Raw genomic sequence first — 24,136 nt, 5'->3', positions numbered from 1 at the left:
TTTATCAGTCGGGTAAGTCTGTGTCCAGACCACATGTAAAGTCCTTGACAGCTTATTTTGATTCTTTATCATTTTGTAAAAATGTATGCCAACTGACCGGATCACTGACTTAATATCTATCACAACAATATTGTGATACAGAAATATTGTGTCAAAAATATCAATGACAAAAAATATCATTTCCCTATACTTTTAAAGATGAGTACAAAAATGTTGGAAAAAAAATATCCTTTCACACTAATACCGTTAAAAAGCGTACAAAAATATAGTTTATATATACATATATATAGTTTAAAATAGTAAATCCTAAATTTGTAATATAGAGCATTAATATAATGTAAATTAAATAGATGTAAGTAGCATATAATAGTAAATATAAATATATACTTATATAAACATGCACACATAAATGTCTTTATATATGCATATATATAATATACAATTATTAAACACACACATATATATATATATATATATATATATATATACATAAAAATATTAACACATCAAATGCAAAATTTTAAATAAATTACCAAATATTACAAACCTATTTGTAAGATGTTTTAAAAAATCATATATATGTGTGTGTGTGTGTGGGTATATGTGTGTGTGTGTGTAAGTGTGTGTGTATTTATATATATATATATATATATATATATATATATATATATATATATATATATATATATATATATATATATATATATATATATATATATACACACACAAAAAATATGAAATTAAACAAATAAAAGAAATAAAGTATTAAAGTCTGGGAATAATATATACACTATTCAGTCTGTGCAACAGTAGGGATAGCATTGTACTCCGGCGAGGTAACATTCACAATACCCACTCCAGTCTGTGCATCAGTAGGGAACCCGTTGGACTTCGGAGAGGTAGAATTTACCATTTTGATTCCATCCTGTCCAACAGTAGGAAAACCGTTTAACTCTGGAGGGGTAACATTTACTATTCCCACTCCAGTCTGTGCAACAGTGGGAAAAGTGTTGAACTTCGTAGGGATAACAATGACTATTCCCACTCTAGTCTGTTCAACAGTGGGGAAAGTATTTCACTTGAAACATATCACATATATGAGACATAACCCTCATAATTTATAACAAATATAAAGCTCTTTAACTTCTTCGATGCTCATGACGAGCTGAGCTCGTCATGAGCCACGGCGCTCCGATGCTCATGACGATCTGAGCTCGTCATGGCCCGTGGAACGCTCAGGTGCAGGGAGAATTCCCCCGCTGTGCTGAACGTTCCACGGAGCCAATGCACCTGTGACGAGCTGAGCTCGTCATGAGCACAGGAGCACTGTAGCTCATGACGAGCTCAGCTCGTCATGAGCATGGGGGCGCTGTGCGCGCCCCCCTCCCCCCCAGCACAGCGGGGGAATAACCCCCGCAGCGAAGGGGTTAATGTGAACTTTATTATTTAACCAAATATATACATAGATATTAAGAAAACATGATTAGTAAACCAATTAATAATTATCAATATATAAAATATGTTCGTTTATTTATAACTTAATTAACTTACCATGCCACACCTCCACAAAAACCTACTAGCTCACGCTTAAATTATAACTAAAATAAATACATGTAACACAATTAGCATAGTTAATAATCAATTAACTACTAATTAATAGTTTAATAATTCATAATTATTTGCTTGATTAATAATTAACTTCCTGCCCTATGCCCCTACAAACCCAGCAGCCCGCACCTAATATATAACTTAGAATTTTTTTCTCCAATATTTCTGCAACTCAAAATTTTAAATACGATATTTTGGTCAAATACCGACTGACCAATATATGTCTCTGATGTCAAAAAATTCAAATATAAACATTATTTTATGTGCCTTGGTGTCATGTGTAATTTTCATATTTAACCTCACTTCCACTGTCACCAAACTGATTTTTCCTTTTATTATTTTCACTAGCTGCTGGATCTAGTGAGACATGTCTACCACTCACTTCGCCTTCCATGGAACAGGTTCTGCAGCTGACATTTTGGGTCCAGCTACAAAGCAAGCATCTGTGGCAAATGCAGATAAGACTTTGTTATAGATTTGTTTTGGCCTTATATTAACCACCAACTAACAAGCTATGATATTTGAATGTTTCATTTCTCTTTGCCTACATCTCATCCGTAGTGTTTAAAGATTGTACAACAGCTCTAAGGCATATACATGACCTGTATTATCAAAAGTACTAATTATGTTACCCTCTTCTTTTAGCTCGTAGTGACCAGGAGCCTGATGGCGACTCCTCTCCTGATGATGATTCCTTGCCATGATGATGATTCCTCACTTCCACAAATGGAGGACGGCATGCAGTGCTGGGAGATTAGCTGCCAAGTTTGCAGTCAGCACTGCTGAAAACGACCTCAGCACCTAGCAGCAATCTCCTTCCTGTGAACTCTTATAGATTACATATTCCCAGACAACATCTATAAACCTTGGATGTTTGTACCAAATACGCAGGACTCTCCTAAACATACTCCTAAACCTACAGATACCCCAGAAGACTCCACTGCTCTACCCTCCAATTTAGGTGCTACTCTTATCTTCTCTCAGGGCCCAATTAACAAACAGTCCCCGTAGTCGTGGCAGAGGCTCTGCATTCGCGGCTACGTCTCCACGCTCGTGGTTGAAACTATGCACGGTGCAATCTCTGCAGTTCTCTGTGCAGATATTCCACCACGAGTGCGGAGACTCTGCCCCAACTGCAGAGCTTCTGCCACAAATGCGGAGACTCTTAGTGAATTGAGCCTTTAGACTTCTGTGGGAGAAGAGACTTCTTGTGCAGAGAATCTCTCCCACAATATCTCTCCCATAACCTCCCAGATGGCAACCCTCTCCGTAATAGATAACCTGCTGGCATGGTTATACAGTCATACTTGTGGGGGGGAAAGGGTCTGTGTGGTCTAGGCAATCATGTCCTCAGAGAGGATAATTTTTTCCAGGAAGAATCCTCCATGTTGGGGAATATTGATCAAGCTGGGAAGCAACATCACCCAATCCCACCAGGAAGATGTCCCATGGTTGACTGAGAATAAGGACCAGATGTACGAACATCCGAATAGCAATATCCAAATTGCGATTTCTGATGGATACATCTACTTTCAGATTCCTCACCTTTTGAATATCCCCATGATTCCTCATCCTTTTAATATCCCCACCGGAAACTTTACAATAGCTCTAACTCGTCGACAGGGAGCATTAGTATATACATGGCTCCGAACGCATCACTGCATGACGTCACCGGAGCCATAAGAAGCCCCCATTGATGTGCTGACGTCCATTCCCCTTTTTCCGTGTCTTCAACGCTTAGTGGTTTTCGTGAACTCTGTTTGGAGTTATTTAAATACTTTTTCCTGTATAGTAGTTTTTCCAGTATAATGTCACCACCCGAAAATCCGGATTTAAGCCCTGCAAGGCCTGTGAGGGTCAGATGTCTGTTACTGACCCTCGTGACGTCTGCCTTTGGTGGTTAGGGTTGATCATGTACTGTTGGCAGCGGATGAATCCAAAGGCTCTGAAGGAAAGAGAAGCTGTTCATGGCTAGAGCAAGACATTAGAAAAGAGGTCGTCGGTTAGATCTTGTCCTAAGTCGAAGTCTTGATCGAAGTTGGCAAACAGAGAGAACATAAGGAGTGACACCATGGTTCTCGACATCACTGTTTGAAGGATAAGTCGCCAAAGTCAATTTCTCCACAACTGTCTTCGGAGGAGGGTCATCAAGACAACACTCCACCTCCATCTCCAGCACCATTTCTGCCATTACCTTTGGCTCCAGGACCATGTCGGACTTTCCCTCAGCCTCAGGACTGGTTCCTTAGTCTCAGCAGGAGCAGGTGTACCCAGCCTTCCGAGCTCCGGGTGCAGATCCTAGTAATTTTTTGAATGCCATGTTTAGCATCTTCAATAAGACGATGACTCCATCTGGTGCACCTCCGGCCCACATGGCCCTTTGGCTTATTATCTAGGAGGTTTTCCGACACCTTACCAGGAGGTGCCTTTCATGCCCTTCATGCCGATAACTTGGGTTTTCTGGCTAACTTCAGTGCTGGTGGGCATTCCTAGAAAAAGGACTTGATTGCCTTTGATTCTTCCACCTGTAGAGGTATCACCGGCGCTGCAAATGACTCCTCCGGTGCTAGTTACCTCTGTGCTGATGTCACAAGCTTCGGCTTCGGTGCCTCTTCTTGCATCTCCAACGCCGTTGCCAATGTCTCCGTCACCAATACTGATGCCACAACATAGGTTGAAAAGGGGGCCGATTGCTCATATAAGAGGGATATTTCTTTGGAGTGAAAAATTCCCAAGAAGGCGAAGAGGGTGAAATAGTGTAGCAGCCTTATTGGACCCAGACTTCGAAGGGTTGAGGGAGAATGGGAATCATTGTCTCCAAAGGGCATTCCGCCTCCAGAAGTCATTTCATACCATTTATTTATAAGGAAAGCAGCAGAAATTTTGGATTTGTCTCTTCCACCTATAGAGCTGAAACCAAACCTTTTAGCTGAGTTACTCCTTTCACCCTTGTCTGAGCCTTTGCCCTTAAATGAGGCCGTAGCATGACCAATTTTAGACATTTGGTAAAAGACGATGACTTTCTTTGCTGTTTTTAGGTCAATAGCCATGAAGTATAAACAGGCTTAAGGCACATCCTCTCTTTGTTTGTCCTCTCATCCTTCGCCTGAGAGTATAGTTTTTGAGATCTCATTTTCGTTAAAGTTGACTCCTGGATCTTTTCCTTCTTTGCTTGCAGATAGAGAATCCAAGAAGACAAAATAGTCTGCAAGAAAGGTTTTCTGATCAGGCAGCATGGAACTAAAATTGACAAATGCAGCCTGCTTGCTGGGTCGCTAAATTCATGCACTTTTGGATTCTGCCAAGTCTGTTGTTCCGAAATTGCCTGATAAATGTTTCTGAACTTTTCAGTGATGGCCAAACTGCATCCCTCCAGATCATACAGGCAGGACTATGCACAGCTGATTCTGTGGCTAGAACTACGGGCACTTCGATTTCTACCAGTAGGCATGCATGGTTGAGAGGTTTCCGATTTTCTAAAGATGTGGAGAACTCACTGATGGATTTGCCCCTATGATGCCTAGAACCTTTTAAAGAGAGCAGGGCAACAGCTCTTTCTTTGGTTGTTCAATATTAGCCTAAGCACTACAGGCAATTTAAAAGATTCTGAGGTTTTGCCTGAAGGTTTTCTTTTTGTGGGCGACAATCGTAGCAACAGCAGCAGTAGTCCAATGCCCCCTACAGATGTTTCAGGGTCTGTGGAAGGGGTAAACTGTGAGCTGTTCTCCTTCCCCATCTTCTGCCTCATCCTCTTCCTCCTCTGCCAACATCGCAGGAAAGCAGCCCTAGTTTTCCCATCGTAGAGCATGCTTTACCAGTGGGAGGATGGGTGTCAGTGTCAGTAGAGAACCATAACATTGGATATTTGGGTGAAAAATATTGTGGGAAAGTGCTATGCCCTACCCTTTCAGGAATTTCACCCACTCTTTCCGCCCGACCGAATTTGCTTTCCAAAGGCCATCTTCAGCTCCTCGAACAGGAGGTCCAATACTTAAAGTGTGCCGTCGAGTCCGTTCCAGAGCAAGAACAGTCTCAGGGATGTTAGTTGCGTTATTTCCTGATTTCCAAGAAGGACGGTCACTTGTGTCCGATGCTAGATCTCCGGATTTGGAACTGGTTTCGCAAACAGGAAAAGTACAAGATCTTGACAGCGACAAAGAATACTGGATGATTTTAATCGACTTGCAGGAAGCTTACTTTCACATCCCTATTCCACATTCACACAGGTAGTAGTACCTCCGCCTCATGGTAAGGTCTCAATATTATCAGTTGGCGGCCCTCCCACCCGCTTCTCGATTCTTCACAGGGGTGATGGCAGTGGTTGCAGTTCATCTCAGAAGGTTGAAAATACCCGTATTCCCTTACCTAGATGATTCGCTCATCCATGCCAAGTCTCTGGAGTTGGTATTGCTTCACTTGCAGGTGAAGACTCAGTTGTTGTTCACCATGGGCTTTTCCATCAACAAGCCCAAGTCTCACCCGGGGCCCTCTCTGCTCACCCTGTTTATAGGGTCGGTACGGGTCACTAGGGTGAGTCGAGCCTTCCCTCTTGCTCAGAGGATTCTGGGCCTTCAGGCTATGATTCCGATGTTTCAGAATGGAGCAATGGTTCCAATCTTGTCATGTGTCTTAGTTAGGCCTAGGGAGAAATGCTGCTATTTTTCAGTTTATACATTTCCTAATTTGCATTTTCTTTCACATGATGACTTCTAACACACATTTGCTTGCGTGACCATGCAGGATTATTTTCTCTGAAACTACATTGCTTACAAATTCCACTAAGTAGAAACATTATCAGGACACCTTGAACACTATGTATAAGGCCTCAACACACATTGTGTAAATTTCATTATTTGTTTCCATCCATAAACCAATGAAGCTATCAATAGATGATAACACTATCGGCCTGACTAAGGTCTCAGCTTGCGAACAAGGATGCTGTTTTTTATATATAAACAAGCATTTCCGGGGTTGGGTCACAGGAGCATTTGTGTCATTTGAAAGGCCACTACACACTGAAACCTCAGCCCAGCTGCTTGCTGATCCCTCTGCTAGGGATATCCAACTTGTGACCACGACGAGGACCTATGTTCTTTCCCTTCAGGTACTAGGGTTGGATCATCCAATGGGGATTCCTGGCAGAACATATACATACACCCTAGGCATCTAGGTTAGGGAACACATAGTAGTTGTATGATATGTATTGTTTTATATACCTGCATATATATACATTGTCTTAGCAAAATAGTGGAAGTTTTCATTCTCTTCACTGTCCTTATATTACTAATCACTTTCATCTGCTTCTGTCTATTGATAATTGCAGCACATATATTCTATACAAGAATCATGTTGGTTCAATAAAGAATGAAAACACGCCACTGTGTTTACCTTGTATACTTCTCTGTGAGAAAGCACTAGTGACTAAGCAAAAGGGTTCTATATCTGTTACCACCATCCCTGGGAGACCTGAGGATTGTCATGTTCTGTGGTTGCCAAAACCGTTTGCTACCTGTCTAGGTTTAGGGGTGCATATGGTGGCCCTGCGGGCTAGCTGGTCTCTAGAATGGCATTTGATATGTACGATAGTACTCAAGTTTTTTTTGCCATTCATTATTCATCCTGTACGCTAGTTAGGTAATGTCATCTGGGTCAAGGATGAGACAAAATTTACCCAAGCAATTATTCAGGACTGCTTGCAATTAGACAATAATATATCTATTACCTGGGTAAAATATATTTCGGACCTAAATAACAACCTATTTAAAATCAAGATCCATGAAAATCCAGCACATGTGCTAGGCCTGTCCAAGCAGAAGATAAAGGGTACGTTTCTGGCCCACAAAAATGCGACTCGTATGAGATTAGTGAGGAAGCAAACTACATACCTGTTTTATAAAACTATTGTAAATAGTGGAGGTTTCCAAAGCTACTTATCGCTAGTTTCTAAACCCACACACCATTTTGTATTAATAGGGGTGAGACTAGGAATTGCTCATCACCTAGTTGTCTTCCCTGAAATGAAAATATGGCCTACAATTTTATGCCCATGTGAAGACCATTCCAAGCAGAGCACATTTTACTTTTTACTCGTTTGAGATTTCTATATGTATTTTAGACATATTTATTTAAAACCATTGTTTAGAAAATACAGTGTAAGAACAACCAATGCTGCTATAAATGTACTATTTGCTTTAAATAATCCTGGGATATGTTTTTAAGTTGCGACATATATTTTAAAATCAATATATGTAAGAAAAAGTGTTATGATTCCTTTTTTTTTTTTGTAAATTATTTTTATAAATTTTTTTTTTATATTTCCAAATAATAAACCAATACATGTTACAGCACACTTATACATTCCAAAATCAAAGTTTTTACAATTCTTATACCATTATTTGCAGGTGATTATGTCTACATTTTGATGTTCACAGGGGAAAAAATAAGAAATGAATAAATAAAATATATATAATAAAGACAGCGGTTTGCAAACTTTTCAACCCGTATCCTCAGCTATATAAGCCCCATCAGCAGGCATCTCTTCCCGATTTATCAAACCGTATTTCCAGTTTGCCACTGGATCTTCCTTCCCAAAGATCTACCTCTTTTTCCCTTTCTATCGTATATTGCCTTTTCTAAGTTGTAGGTCGATAATAACCGAGCAATCCACATCTGAAAGGTAGGTGGAACTCTGTCGAGCCATGATATTGCTATGCAAATACGAAAAACTGCAGCCATCATAAACATAAACTCCAAAGGAGCATCTTCAATTCCTACTGCGACCCCTAGCAGTAATAATTCATCTGTAAGCTTAATTTTAAACCACAGCGAAGCATCGGTACATTTCTCAATTTCTTTTTTAAGAGTATACAATTGTGGACATTGGGAAAACATTTGGATGATGTCTGCACTTTCCGAATCACAGCGTGGGCATGTTATTCCTGTATTACTCCCCCATTGTGCAATTCTGGCTGGGGTATGATAGAGCGAGTACCCGGTCTTGTAGTGCTGTGACTGTATGGAGGCAGAACATAGAACCATTCGGCCCAAATCAAGGGACAGCTGAAAATCTTCTGGTTGTGAACCCACTTTTTCCACCCACTTCCTGGCATATTTCTCCCTGTCATCTGATTTATATGTACATAGTTCTGCATATAAATATCGAATTGTGCAATGAGAATTGCCCTCTATATAGTCCATTATGCGACAAGACCCAAAACCCAACGTTCCTCCCTGTTTATTTGACAGATAGCTTCTAATCTGTAAATATTTAAAGAAACTATTGTTTGTTACCTTAAATTTACTTTGGATCTCGCCAAACTGTAGGATTTCCCCCTGTTGGTTCATAAGGTTCCCTATCTTCCTAATCCCTTTGTTGTCCCAATCCCTCATCACCATATCCCTAAAAATATCTCCAGGTAAAGATTTATTCGAGTACATACGTGTATAATTATTATGTCTTCCTCAGCCTATTTTCTTTTGTATCACCTTCCAGATGCTATAAGCAGCTTTTAAAGTTTTAAACCTGGTATGTTTGAAATAACTAAAATCAATTGTATTCAAAAATCCATTTACAGCCTCTCCTCCTAGTAATGCAGTATAAACATTGGTGAATCCCTGTGAACTTTCTTCTAGCTCTGTACCCCCACCCCCAATTAGTCCCTGGAAATATTGCATAGCTGTGGTCCAGTAATAGAACCGAAAATCTGGTGCTCCCCAACCCCCCATTTCTCTTGGTAGTGTTAGGTGTCGATATGCTCTCCTGGTTTTACCATGTGCCCAAATAAATTTGTTTAGGATTGCTTCTATTTTATTAAACCAAAGATGGTCAAAGAAGAGTGGGATTGCTCTAAATAAGTACAAGAATTTTGGAAAGGTAGTCATTTTGATCACATTTATACGACCCATCAACGTCCGATGTAGTTTGTGGATCCTTTCTGTATTTTCCTTGACTTTGTTTACTAATGGTCTCATATTTATCTCTACCAGATTGTCTAGATCTGCAGTGACTTTTATTCCTAGGTATGTTGCTACATCAACAACTCTATTATCTTGATAATTCATATAGCTATTCTGTACTATTTGAGTTTTCTCATTATTAATTTTATATCCAGAGGTTACTCTGAAGCCTGCTGCTTCCCTCTCTATCTCAGGAAGAGCAATAACTGGATTGTTTGTAATTATGGCCACATCATCCGCGAAGGCGAATACTTTATAACTAATATCGTGTAGCCTAACTGGGGAGATCATATAGTTATTTTCTAGTCTGCGCAGAATAGGATCGATATAAAGTGCAAAGAGCAGCGGAGATGCAGGGCATCCCTGCCTTGTGCCACGTTTAATCTGTACTGGGTCAGTATATCCTTTATTGATTCTTATTCTAGCATTAGGTTCTGTATACAGTGTCTGGATTGCCTTAATATATCCACTTCCCAGCCCGAACCAATTCATTACTTCCCATAAGTATTTCCAGCAGACCCTGTGGAAGGCCTTCTCTGCATCCAGAAATACGGCCGCGACAGGGTCTCCTGCAACTCCCATGGCGTCTATGATAGTGATCATCTGCCTCGTATGCTGTGTGGTCCCCTTCCCTGGGTTAAACCCATGCTGTGTTGTACTCACCAAGTGCTCTATAATCTTACTTAATCTTTGTGCAAGTGTTTTAGAATACATTTTGGCAAGTGCGTTCATTAGGGTTATCGGGCGATAGGATCCTGGTTCTAGGGGTGGTTTATTTTTCTTTAATATCACAATAATATCAGCCCCTCCCCATGAAGGTGGAATTGATTTCCCTAACTGTGCCTGAATAAGAGTTTCATGCATATCCTTTCCTAATACATCCCAAAAGATTTTATAGAACTCTGCTGGTATTTGATCTGGGCCTGTAGCTTTTCCAGTGGGAAGGTTGTTTACCGTTCCCTGTACCTCCTGTAGTGTAAATTTGGTCTCTAATTTCCCCTTCTCCTCATTTTGTAACTCTACATGATTTATATCTTTCAAATATTCCATGATCTTTTCTTCTGTATTAATTTAATGTCTGTTCGTATAGTTTAGTGTAAAAGTTCTTAAAGACCTCCTGTATATCTGCAACTTTATTTACTACCACACCTGCCTCGTTCTTTATTTCCTTTATTTGTCCTGCAGCCAAGTTCTGCCTGGTTCGGATTGCAAGAAGGTGTCCAATTCTCTCATTATACTCGTAGCTTTTCTCCCTTTTAGCTAAATAGTTAGCTGCAGTTTTCCTAACTATACTTTCGCATGCATCTACTTTATTCAACTCTATATTTAAGAGTATATCTTCCAGAGGATCTTGCTTAGAAATGGCTAATATTAGCTGTTCTTCCAAGTCCTTTAAGTCCATTAGTTTTTTAGTCATTTCCTCTTTCTCGTTTCTAGTGCTTTGTAGGGTGTAGCAGAGGGTTTCCCCCCCTGACGCCAGCCTTAAAGGCATCCCAGACCATGCCAGCCATGGTTGGACCTCTGTTGATCTCCCAAAATTGATTAATCCAAATTCTAATTCTTTTCACATAGTTTTCATCTTTTAGTAGCCCTCTTTCGAAGGTCCAATTGTAAGACTTTCTTCCCCCCCCCGGTAACCAACGGAAGAGTTAGAACAAGAGGGTTGTGGTCCGATAATATCCTCGGAAGCCTCTCCAATTGGCTATCGCCTATCAAAGAATTAGAAATCCAGAAATAATCTAGTCTAGCCACCAATCTGTGTGGTGCCGAATAATATGTGCTCCCCGTCCCGTGTGGATGTTTTTGGGACCAAACGTCGACTAATGCATTGTGACGAGCAAGATTACAAACCGCTTTACAAACTTTCTTTTTCCTCCCCCCATACATCCCTCCACCCGTCATACCCAATCCCATTAAACCATTAACATTAAAATCTCCACAGCAAATAATCGGTTCAGGCCAGAGGGGTAGTTCCTGATCTAAAAATTCAAAAACCTCCGGGTCATCATCATTGGATCCATATACCGAAACAATAGTGTAACATCCTGCCTTTGATTCTACCTCGATCATCACCCATCTCCACCACTGATCTTCTTTTTTCCTCTTTGTTATAAAAAACCCTTTTTTTGCTAATATGGCCACCCCCCTCGTCTTAGTTTCTTGTCTAGTAAAGGCTAGTACCTCAAAACCCATCTGATCTAACATATATTTGTTATTTCCCTCTATGTGCGTCTCTTGGAGGCATACTATGTCTAATTTCAACATTCTTAGCATAGCAGACACTTTCTGTCTTTTCCCTCCATCATTTAATCCACAGATATTTATAGATGCCATCCTAGTTTATTGTACCTTTCCTTCCTGCTATTCCACCCAGTCCTTACCTTGCCACCTGCAAACAGTGCTCCCTCCCCAAAAACCCTGTGTTCGTATCCTTCCTTTCCATGTGCTGTATTTACCAACCAAGTTTCCTCCCCCCCAGCCCCCCCCCCCCTGCCCCCCCTGTCCCCCCCTCCCTTCTCCCCCCCCTCTGAGATCCCACCCCCCCTCATTACAGGCAAATAGGTCAATTATGACCTATGTGTAGCCTCTATAGCCTGTAGTGTCGCCTCTCTCTAAAAGTGTTATGATTCCTAACTGATTTTATTGTATCTAACTAATTGGATCGTTTTTATGTAAATAATAGTTCTATCTGTATGTATATATTTGTTGCTTTTTTGGTTGTTGTACATACCGAATAAAGCTTGCTGATCCGAACCGAGGCAATGGCATTTTGCGATTCTTTAAATTGTGAATCGTTTTGCAATTACTAAACTTAGCTTTTTGCCATTGACTGATGCGTTGCTCAGTTGAAGACTGGAGATTGCTCATGCTGGAAATTGAGCTGATTATCCAACATAAATCTTACAGAGTTACAGCCGTCCACTTTTTCAAAGTAAAAAAATGGCAAGAAAGGACAGTGAAAAGTAAGCTAGGGCCAGAAAACGCAAACTAAGATTTTCCCAAAAAGAACAGGAAATCTTGACCTAGAAGTGTGTTTGTTCAATGATGAACTGTTTGGTAAAACATCTCTTACAGTGCCTGTATCTCAAAAGAATACTATTTGGCAAGCAATGCAGAAGAAGATCAACTCTGCTGGAGGGGCACAGAGATCCTTTGAATAAATTTGAAAGCGATGGTATGAGTTTATATCCAGGACAAAAGAGGAATGTAGAAAGCCAGCTAAGTAGGGCCGGGAGCATTTGAAGGAGGTCCCTTGGCTGCCCCACCCAACTAACTGCAATTGAAAAACTGGTTTTATTTCAAGTCTGTGTGTTGAAAGTAGATTTGGCAAAGGACAATAATCATCACAATTAGCATAATACACTGGTGAGAACTTGCAAGATTTACACTTTACAGCAAAAACCAGGGGAAGATGGGGGTACAGATGGGAGTGAAGATCTATTAGGCACCCTATTGGAGAGGCCCACAGCAGATGAGAAACAAGATGTATGGGAGCCTTGGGTACAAAAAAACAGGGGGTATATTGTGTAAAGAGTTTGTGTATAGACCATTGTGGTAATTTGAATGTGGGTGAAAATTAGTGAGACTTTGCTAATGAGAGTCGAAGTTAAAGAACACTTAACCAAACCAGGTATCTTGGGGTGGAAAGGGTGAGGCTGGGCAAGGGGAGCAGGGAGGGTGAGATGTGCTCAGAGTGCCAGTAGGGGGGAATGATTAAGCGTATTAAGAGAGGGAAGATGCCACATAAGGAGCATGTGGTGGGGGAGATTTGTGGTGTGCTCCTCTTGAGAAAGGCAGGAGAGAGTCCTCAAAGAGCTGCAGAACTCGAAGGCGCGGGAAAGCAGTTTCCAGGTGTGGATGAATTTGGTGTCTGTGTGGTTGATGCTCGCTAATAGTAGCTCCAGGGCCAGGATATGCCATAGGCAAAGGAACCATGTTGCGATAGGTTGAGGCATAGGTATTTTCCAGTAAAGGGCTACAGATCGTCTTGCTGCTCCCAGCATCTGTACAATGAGGTGCCAGTCCGAATGGGTCATGGCTACTAACTGCGAGGGTCTAATGCCTAACAGGATCACCTTGGTATAGAGAATCCCACTGTGTCCTTAATATGGCTGAGGACTTCCTTCCAAAAAAGCATCAAGTTGGGACAGGACCACCAGATATGGATAAAGTCACCAATTACGCCCGGATATTTCCAACATGTCAAGGGAAGCCCAGTACCATCTCCTGGATGCGAGCGGGAGTAAAGTATAACCGCATCATGAGTTTGTAGGCCGACTCATGGGGGATGCTTTGATAGATTTTGGGAATGTGGCGCCAGAGCCTATCCCTGCTCTCTGGAAAAACTTCCTCGCCTATATCTATATTCAATTGTCTTTGATATGTGTGGGGTTGGAGCTGACACGAGTGTTGTAACGCTTTGTATGTGCGAAAGATTAGACCCCGCAAACCCTCAAAAGCCCGTACAAGGGTTTCGAAGGGGGTAAGTGGCCTAGTCGCTTCTTGCATGTAGGCGGGGGAGAGCAGCCAGTGGCGAAGTTGGTAGTGCTGCATCCTTGAGCTGTCTGCGATGCGAAATGATTTTTTACACTGCTCAAAGGTGATGAATGAGTCTCCTTCCATCCAGGATACAAAGGCATGAGGCTGCAATGCAGCCGGGAAGATGAGGGTTGCGTGCTATAGGGGTGTTGGGAGATTGGAACAAGGTCAGGCCCGAGATCGCAAGTTTGCCCCATATGTCTGGGACCGTTTTTGTGGGAGTGGCTATATATGCACTACGGGGGTGGGCCACGCCGGGAAGCGAGGGTAAGTCCCATAAAGGCCTACATGAAAAAGCATGGTACGCGGACAACCCATTCCAAGATATAGCGATGATGACAGGACCAGTAATACTTAACCCTTTCGATGCTCATGACGGAACGGTTCCGTCATGAGCATCGGTTGAGCTGTGCTCATGACGGAACCGTTCCGTCATGACCACGCCCTTTTTCGTTATGGCTCAGCACCCGGCGGTAAATTTTACCCGCACGGATGTGGTTAAGAAGATTCGGACATGCTAATCCACCCCGATCACGGGGTAAAATCAGTACTTTATTGGAGAAGTGGTTATCTCTTGTTGGAGCGTTTAAATATCCGCTTGTGGGATTGGGTTGGGAAGGGTTTGAAATAAGTATAGCACTTTTAGAAAAAGAGAAATCTTAATTGTGTTGATTTGTCCCTGCCAGGAGAGAGGGAGATTTCTCCATCTGCGTATATCTGACAGTATGGCACGTCTATAAGTTGGTCAGTTAGAGTGGGTCCAAAAAGATAGGGAGAAAGTCAGATCAAGCCCTACATATCTTCTCAAACTCTCAGTCCATTGCAGAGGGAGCAGATTCTGTAATCCCTGAATCTCCAGGGTCGAGAGGGTAATATTCAGGGCATGGGACTTGGTTAGGTTAATTTTAAAGCCTGAGGCCTCTTCAAAGGAGTGGAGAAGTGAGGTCAATGCTGGGAGAGAGAAGAAGGTCGTCTATGAATAAAGATATCTTATGTTCATAACCTCCAAAAGGGATGCCTGAGAAGGTGGGCGATTGGCGTACTGCAATTGCTAGAGGCTCCACTACCAGGGCGAACAGGAGCAGGAGGTGGTTTGTTTGTTCTTCAGAATTATTGCCCTACCCAAATATGTTGATTCTCTGCCATAGCTCGTGTACTGTGCAGAGTGGGTACATTACAGGCGAATTATGTGTACCTTAAAAAAATAAAACCATGAAATTCACAGAAAAAACATAAGTTAATTCAGGGAACTCAAAACCAAAAAATTACATATAATTTGCCAGTTCTTTATTATTGGATCATTCAAAGATTAACATCCTTGAATAATCTCCCGACATCAGGCTGGGAACCAGAGTAGTCAATGTTAGTATAGTAGTATACCAATACAGCAATCAACATGGAAAACAATTCTACAAACATAAATAAACCATTTTTAGGCCCAGAAACTTGAAAGACAGAGTCAGTAGACTCTGTGCCTCCTCAGTGATGAAACACCAGGTGCTGCTTAAAAAAAAAGCGTGCTAAAGTCTAAAAAGTGCAAAAATGGAAGGCTATTGATCAAAATTTGCATTTACTAGCGCTGCCTTAGAATCCAGGTTTTTCCCACCACAAATCCCTCTGTGCCTGCTTTGAAGGTGTAATCATGTTGAGGTTACACTTCTGACTTCTGCCGTTTTGCCAGCAAAAAAGAAGCCAAAGTCAAAGACTCCACCATCTGTGACTATGGATCATAATGCATAGACTCAAAAAGCGTCAATTAAGGCACCATCAATGATTTTTTCTAAAGTGCTGGTTTCATTATCACCTACCGGCCCATTGTTGGGGTAGTCAGCGATGCAGAATAGTCTACAGGACACAAAGATCCCTAACCATTGGTGATCACTCAGCAACCAGAGACAACTCTATGATTGAGGAAATCATCATCATCCTCTACGTAGAAACTACTACCATTTATGACAAAAACATTGACGAAGAGCAAACCATTGTTAATGACAAAGGCATAGTTGACATGAACTATCTTCATTGACGATGGTGTTGTCGACGAAGACTTGACAACAAAGCAGAAACGTCTGTTGATGGTCAACATAGCATCTACACTGCCAGGGACAAAATCTATCATGTTATCTCACGTTATCACTAGTAGTAACAGTGAGATCATTATCTGCAGTGTAGCATGTCACCACAATCATGACTGTTTTGCCTCAGACACCAATTGATTCTATTTTACCCCTGGTACCGCTAATCGTAATTACACCAGAACAGTTCCTAAATAATTCAGAAGTGTCATCTCCTGATAAGGACAAGTTCTCAGACCAGGAGTCGGACAGAGTAATAAATTACACTGGTTATGATATGAATTCAGATACAATCTCTCTATTTGAAGGGTTGCGCGACCTTGATATATATTTTATTCCAGAAAACTCTGATGATAACCTAGAAGAAAACTATGGCCATGCTTCTCTGGTGAACCACAAGAAATGCTTATTTCACACATTTCTGCCTCTTAAAAGGTAAAAGTGCCCATGGAATTTTTCCAGGACTTAAAAATGAAGGATTGCCTCTGAACTAGAGTAGTAGCTCCACCACAGGAACCTCCACTAGACTTCACACCCAGGCTATTGACAGATGTGCCATAAAATATTCACTGCACCATCAGGATTCAAGCAAGCCGGGCCGAAGAAGGCTGAAATGCCAGAAACCGGTCCCCGGTAGCTTGTCTCCTTTCTGGTGAAGAATTGGCTTGGTAGTTTAGTCTGCCCTGTTCCCATGATGCACTGGGCCAGGGACAGACTGATTTGCATATAGCCAGGTTCTGAGCTGGGATGGTGCAGTGAGATAAATAACGGTGATGGATCAAGCCCTGATCTTTGGCATGGGTAAGAGTGGTCTGCTTAATTCAGACACTCTGTTCATCACCACCCCCTTTTCTGAATCATAAAATATTCAGCTACATCAGGGAAAATCAACATAATTGCAGAGAAGAGAGGCTGGGCCTGACACTGAACCAACGCACGAAGAAGGGGATCATTTCCAAGTCCATGGCAGAGACTCCTCTTATGGGGATAATGACCATCCTGAAGGCCTTAGCTACACAAGCAATCCTGCAACAGGATTAATGGTAGTAGCAAAACTGGAAATAAAAAGCAAAGCACCTGATACAGCACTTGTGTGGCAGATTAAGACTGGCTCAGTCAAAAAGGGGGATAGACATGATCCGGGATGATATAGACCGATCTCCTTGTTGGATTTTTTACAAAGGTAGCTTGGCGGATAATCTTGGAACGCCTCCTGGATTGGGCTGACGAAAATTCCATCTTATCTGATATACAATATGGATTTAGGGCCTGTCTAGGAACTGTAGAGCAAGGCCTAAATCTTTCAATGCTGGTGGGGAAATACACGAGGGCTAAGAAAGGAAACCTGTTTCTAGCTTTTGTGGACCTCTCGGCCGCATTTGACTGCGTGGTCCACTCAAAATTATGGAGTTTGCTGGGAGACTTATGAGGTGATGAAAATATTATTTATTTTTTTAAGCATTTTTATAGTGGCGCTTCAGCTCGGGTCCGCTACGGAACGCACGGCCGCAATCCCGATTAGGAGTGGAGTCAGGCAGGGATGTGTCTTGGCTCCATTCCTTTTTTAATTTGTACATAAATGGGTTGGAGGCGGCCCTGTGCAGAGATAATTTAGATTCCCCGTATGTATCAGGCCATCCGATTTCAGCACTTTTATATTCTGACGATGCCGTGCTGATGTCACGTGCACAAGTGGGCCTACAACGCGTGGTGGATAGTTTTACCCTTTTCGTGAATGACCTTGGATTAAGGGTAAACTCCTCCAAAACATTAATTATGCGCTGTGGCAGGGGTTTTAAGGCTAATAGAGCTGTTTTTATTGCAGGACAGAAGCTTGAGGCCACCAAACAATTTCCTTATTTAGGCATACTGTTTGCACAGAATGACTCTTGGGCCCAAGCTGTAGCAGCGAAGAAACTGGAGATATTACGCTCTACTTCGGCCCTCACCATTTTTGCCCAAAAATTGGGTAAAAGACCACCCGTTGAGCTAATTAAAATATGCAAGGCAAAATGTGTATCTGCTGCTAACTTTGGGAGTGGTGTATGGGGGTTTACCGACTCTACACCAATCCAGATAGTTGAAAACTCCTTCTTAAAGTATATTGTAGCTGTCCCAAGCAGTACCTCGGGATATATCTGCCATGCAGAACTAGGCCTTCCATTCATATCTGATCTAATTAAGCTTGAGCCTGTGCTATTATGGCACAGGCTATGGACAAAAGAGGAAACAAAGCTGAATAGGGATATCCTCTCAGATATTCTGAAACTGGAAGGAGTAAAGAGGATTCCTTGGTTGAGATACGTGTATAATTTTTGTAAGGATCTCGGTAAACCGAAGTACTTTCGAAATCCTCTCACTATCTCGGCAGTAACTAGAAAGGACCTGAGGAAAGAGGGCTTGGCATTGTTGGATACTTTAAGAATGTCAACAGAGATTACAAAGCCAACTGTCCTGCAACATCAAATGTTATTAGCCACTTTAATATATTCAACCCTATCTGATTCTTGTTCCCGGCAATAATGATAGATTTTGATTGACTCGTTTCAGGCTGGGGATCTTTCATAGATGAGTTAGTTTTCCAGTTATTAATGATTGTCGCAAGATCTCCAGCCTTGTCCCTGTGATAATGTGTCTTCCCAAACCACGATTCATGTTATTTTATTTTGTACATTTTATGCTACCATTAGGTGTGGGATACTGGTGCCTTTTCTGAAACAGTCGGGATTACGTCAATGTCGCCCAGCTTTGTTATGTTTACAATATTTGGATAATGAAAGAGGCGTTTTAACAACTATAGCTTTCTTGAAAAAAATGTGGTATACTGGAGAAAAAGCATGTTTACTTAGTTGAACCTTTTGTATAGTGATAATGATTTGAGCTGAAACTAGTTTATAATGAAATACTGTATATGGTTTTTAATGTGTTTTTCCTATACTTTTGATATTATAATATGAAATTAAATCTGGATATTTTAATTGTATGCTTTTATGATTATTATTTAACAATCGAATAAAGCTATTTTTGATTTGATTTGACTGGCTCAGTGTGACTGAAGTTCTCACGGAGAAGCACCACTACTTGGAAGCATTGAAACAACAAATATTAAAGCTACTCTTTAAAAAGGCCATAGAACCAGCACCAAATATCGGAGACACATTTTGGATTTTGTTCAAAATCCTTCCTTAACTGCCAAAATGGGGAGCGGAGTCCCGTCCTAGTTCCTAAAGCAATGAACAATTTTATAAAAGGTTTTTGGATTTTGTTCAAAATCCTTCCTTAACTGCCAAAATGGGGAGCGGAGTCCCGTCCTAGTTCCTAAAGCAATGAACAATTTTATAAAAGGCAGACTTTCAAAATGATATCCTTGCTGGATACCCTGCAATCAGTAAACAAAAAAAAACCACTACAATGGACAACGCTATCATTGCAAATCACTCCCATTTGCTTGAAGTAAGTACACAGGATCTTCACGAAATGTGTTTCTTCATTAGAGACTTACTGGCTGCATTAAGGGATACAAATGAATCCATTCCTCGAGTGGCTTATGAAAGCAGCATCGCCTTAGCAAACACTTCACAATGCTAAGCAAAAACTTACTGAAGAAATTGGGTCTCACATATAACATTGACAAGTCTATCCTAAAGCCAACTTAGAACATATTGCTCTTGTGGGCAAACATGTCTGCACATCTGATAAAAATGTGTCCATCACAAAAAGGATAGAAAAGCTATACACAGTGATTTAGGAAATTAGCTTAAAACTGGCTAACTGTAATGAAATTCCAAGTAATATTAGGGATACGTTCTCCCTGCATTCTACCCATGCCATAGTGCAGCCTGATACCCTTTCAAGAAGGTTTGGTCTTTGGACAAGCAATGGAAACACATAACAGGCCTTTTGAAAAACTTGAAAAAGTTACCCAGCAAGATGGAAGACTCCATGCCATGGTGGATGGAAAATACAAATGTATACGCTTACTTGCACCTATATGAGAACAAAACATTCTTTAATCTAATCACAAATGCCTGAGTGAAAGGTTGGGCAGCACACATGATAGATATGTCAGTAAGCGCAGTATAATCATGACAAGAACAAACCTACATTTACTGTATAATTGAGCTCAGTCAGACTACATTTGAAATATTTCCTACCTTTATTTAGACAACGTCACAATATGAACAGACTTCATGGCAACACCATATTATATCCAAAAACAAGTAGAATCAAAATCCAAACTGCCCAAAGAAATGCAACAACTGTGGTGATGTGCTTTGAAATACAATATCAACCTAAGAGAAGAACATGTTTCCGGGTTTAGAGAATGAGACAACAGATTCACGCAGCAGAAAGCATGTGAATTGCCACAAATGGGAATAAATGTCAATCAATTAGATCTGGTCATCAATAGATGTGGCAACCCTCAACTCAGCAACACCGGAATCCAAGGAGCGGCCCTGGAGTGGATCATCTCGTTCCTCGACGGAAGAACCCAGAGAGTCCGCCTCCCCTGTTCCGCTCCTCGGCCACCGAAGTCATCTGCGGCGTTCTGCAAGGATCCTCACTCAGCCCCACCCTCTTCAACGTCTACATGAGCCCTCTCGCAGCCATCGCACGCCAAAACAACCTCAACATCATCTCCTACGCCAATGACCCCAATAATTCTTGAAAAATCAAATTCAAAAACTCAATTCCATTTTGGATGTGGCACTCCGTATAAGGGGAATTCACCACGTATGTACCCGTTCCGGTACGTGTGTTCAAGCCAAAGCTTTCCGCAGCAAGTATGCTGGTGGATTTCTCAAGAATGGGGATCCAATATAGACAATATCTGGCCCACGTTATGAATACTACCACCTTCGAGAAGGAATTACAATCGATAGGTAGGTATCGTTCAAATAAGATTTAGCCCTGAGGAAGTCACGGGATATCTTGTATAAGAACAATAAAGAACAAAAGGCAAAGAAAATCAACATGTATATCAGTGTATAATTTGTATTGAATTCATCGGCGTGTGCTGGGAAACCATATGAATTGTCTAGGAATTAGTGTAGGGTTTGCTATGCTCCTTCGAAACCAAAAAACAATTCATCCCAATCCAACCATTCAATTAATGATCAAAACTGTTACCTTCATCGGTGTAACAATTTGTTACAAATTCATTCATAAATAAATAATTCCAATATTTCTTAAAACAGCAATTAACACAAAATACACTACAGCAAAGTCAGTTTAGCCCCAACACTACAGAACGAATCTAACCCAAAAATGTAGTCCTCAGTTAAAATCAAGGCTGCAGCAGTAAACAAAAACTCCAAACGTCATGGAGGCAAATATAGTTTTTTCTCCTAGTGTGGCTAACAGCTGTTGGCAATTTAAAAGACGGCGTACGTTTTGGTGGAACCCCCTGATTTTCTTCCCACATTCATCAGAACACAAAGCAACAATGCATTGATGTACGAAAAAAAGTTGGCATTTTTTATTTGCTTTGTAAGGGGGGGGGGCGTAAACAAAACCATCATCACAGCCTCAAAATGTATGGGGGAACTAATGTCCCCAGATTAACTACACTATACCACAGGCGCAAGTTCAAATGAATTGATGAAATCACAAAAGGTCTCAAGTGAACTTCTGATGGTTTGTAGGTGATCAATTAATCAGAGCAGATCTTGCGCAATAGTTGAAAGAACGTCCTTCCCACCAAAACACTTAAGAACCCACCAGCTTGGAAATTCAGCATGGTTCTAGGGCAACCCATAAGATAAGCTTTTCAGGTGTTGTCATGGAAAACTGTTTATCTACTGGCCATCACTTCAGCAAGAAGATACAAGCTCTTTAAACTAGGACACCAGTGAGGTTCAACAAGAACAAAGTGACTTTGTCTACCAATACAAAATTCGTTCTGAAGATTCCAACAGCTTTTCTTCTGAATGAAAAAATGCATTTACCTCAACAGGTGCTAAAAAAGTTCTACTCTCAGAAGACATCAAGAGATGCTTCAAATCCGCTCTTGAAAAGATAAAAGAATATAGAGAAACGTGCGAGTTGTTTCTTATGGAAAGACAAACAAAGGTTGCCCTTTGTGAAAGCAAAGCTTTTCAAGGTGTACCACTTCATGCATTATCGCACAGCCATAAGAAAGTTGGTAGACCCTTGAAGCACAGTATTAGTCACTCAACAAGAGGCTTTGCGGCAACAACTGCTCTATTTCCAGATGTACTTTTACAAGACATCCGTGAAGCGGCATCAAACCACACTTTCAACAAGCTTTATTGTTTGGATGCCAAGTAATCTGCTGAAATGGCAGTGGGTCATGCAGTGCTAACCAACCTTTTATACTGAGGTAAGCTTCATTACCACCTTAACTAAAATAAAATGCTGCTTTGGTAATCCCAATTGGGAATAATATATTACGCTTTGGTATGAAGAGGTGCTTATAATGTTTATTAAGTGTGCATGAGTAGTCACACATTCTTTAAGTACTTCTGTGTGTTCCAGCACTGTTCTCTTTTAGCCATCCAGTTGTTGGGGTGGATTGTTATCCTCTTATCTATCGCAGATTAACCCTTTTAAACTGTGTTCTTCTGATTTCCTTTGCAGTTAGGTTACCATCACTTTTCTCCTGCGATCTTAAATAAGGCAGTCGCAAGTTACTTCACACATTCAGAGTTCCTTGGAATGTATGTGATGATGGAGTACATTATATTGACCGAATCGCAGATGCTTGGAAATACAGCCCCCATATTAGTCTTTAGCTCTTTGAGATGATTTTGCCTATCTCACTTACAGTGCACTGTTCTTATTTTTTGTAGTAAATTCTGAAAAGTCTCATCTTGAGGAAACGCTGAATGAGAAGCGAGGTAATTATAACTGGCTGATAAAGTAATAAATTTTTTTTACTGGCGTTCGGATTTTCATCTTTAGTAGATTTACTTTGGTATAGTTTCAGAAGATGAAAACATTTAATGCATCACTATAATCAGGCCCTGAAAATAAACATTATTTTTCCCCAAGTCTAAACATCGTTCTGCTCTACGGGGTCCTTATTATTCGTCATAAGTAATGAACTGTCCTACCACACGCGGGATCCCAGATTCCATTTTACAAAATATCTACATTATCTATTTCATTTTGGAAAGCCAATTTTTTTTTTTGTACATTTTTTTATTTTGCAGGCAGAAGAATAAACATCAAACAAAAGGAACCACATAGGGCGCACAGATGATCCCACACAGTGGGAAAGCGTTAAAGTAAGACGAGGCAATGTCGCAATACAAGAAAGTCAGTAAACAAGAGGCTTCGCCAGCCGTAAGTGTCGGCAGTCCTGCTCGTACCCCCCAACATGGGGTTGCTCAGTTAGTGCAGCCGACAGGAAGTCCAGAATCGCCTTGCCCTCGAAGTGAGCCTCGTCTTATCGACATGACTGTTCCAAAGTAGCTCCCAACCACAACCCCCTACAACTCCCCCCCCCCCCGTGATGGTGCCGCATTCATCCCCCATACATCCGACAGGCATACTTTAGAGCTGAAATAAATGAAAATTCCTCAATGATGCCGGGCAAACTGCTGAGGGCAAACCAGTAGAGAGAAAGGACACCAAGGGGCCCCACACGTGTTTGAAGTTTTTGTAGCTACCTAGGAAGATGTCCGCCATTCTCTCGAGACTCAGAAGCCTCCACAGTCTAGCGTGCCAAAGGGAGATCGCCGGAGCCTCTTTCCGCCTCCAGGCTGACGCCAACGTGAGTTTGGCCGCGCCGAGACACAGCCAGAGGATTTTTTTGTCAGCTCGTGTCTGGTGCTCAAGGCCAGGGTCTCTCAGACCCAGTAGCACGAACTCCAGGGAGTCGTTGACAGGGTACTTCAGAATATCTTTAATATGGGATAAGATCTCGACCCAGAAGGGTTTGATGATCGGGCAGTCCCACCAAATGTGGCGGAAGTCCCCCAGGAGGCCGCAGC

At 41.4% G+C, this 24,136-nt stretch overlaps 1 protein-coding gene across 1 annotated transcript in view; it reads left to right on the top strand.

The window, feature by feature from the left end:
- Positions 1-24,136, top strand: part of SYCE1 (synaptonemal complex central element protein 1) — a 121,055-nt gene that overhangs the window by 46,119 nt on the left and 50,800 nt on the right. Inside the window, exon 5 of the mRNA XM_086940326.1 lies at positions 22,991-23,038. Coding sequence (XP_086796452.1) covers positions 22,991-23,038 — 48 coding nt within the window. The remainder of the gene's footprint in view (positions 1-22,990; positions 23,039-24,136) is intronic.

The sequence above is a fragment of the Lissotriton vulgaris genome, chromosome 10 (assembly GCF_964263255.1).
Source record: "Lissotriton vulgaris chromosome 10, aLisVul1.2, whole genome shotgun sequence".
Lineage (NCBI taxonomy): Eukaryota > Metazoa > Chordata > Amphibia > Caudata > Salamandridae > Lissotriton > Lissotriton vulgaris.
Note: the sequence above shows the minus strand (reverse complement) of the source record. Positions and strands in the feature narration are given on the sequence as shown.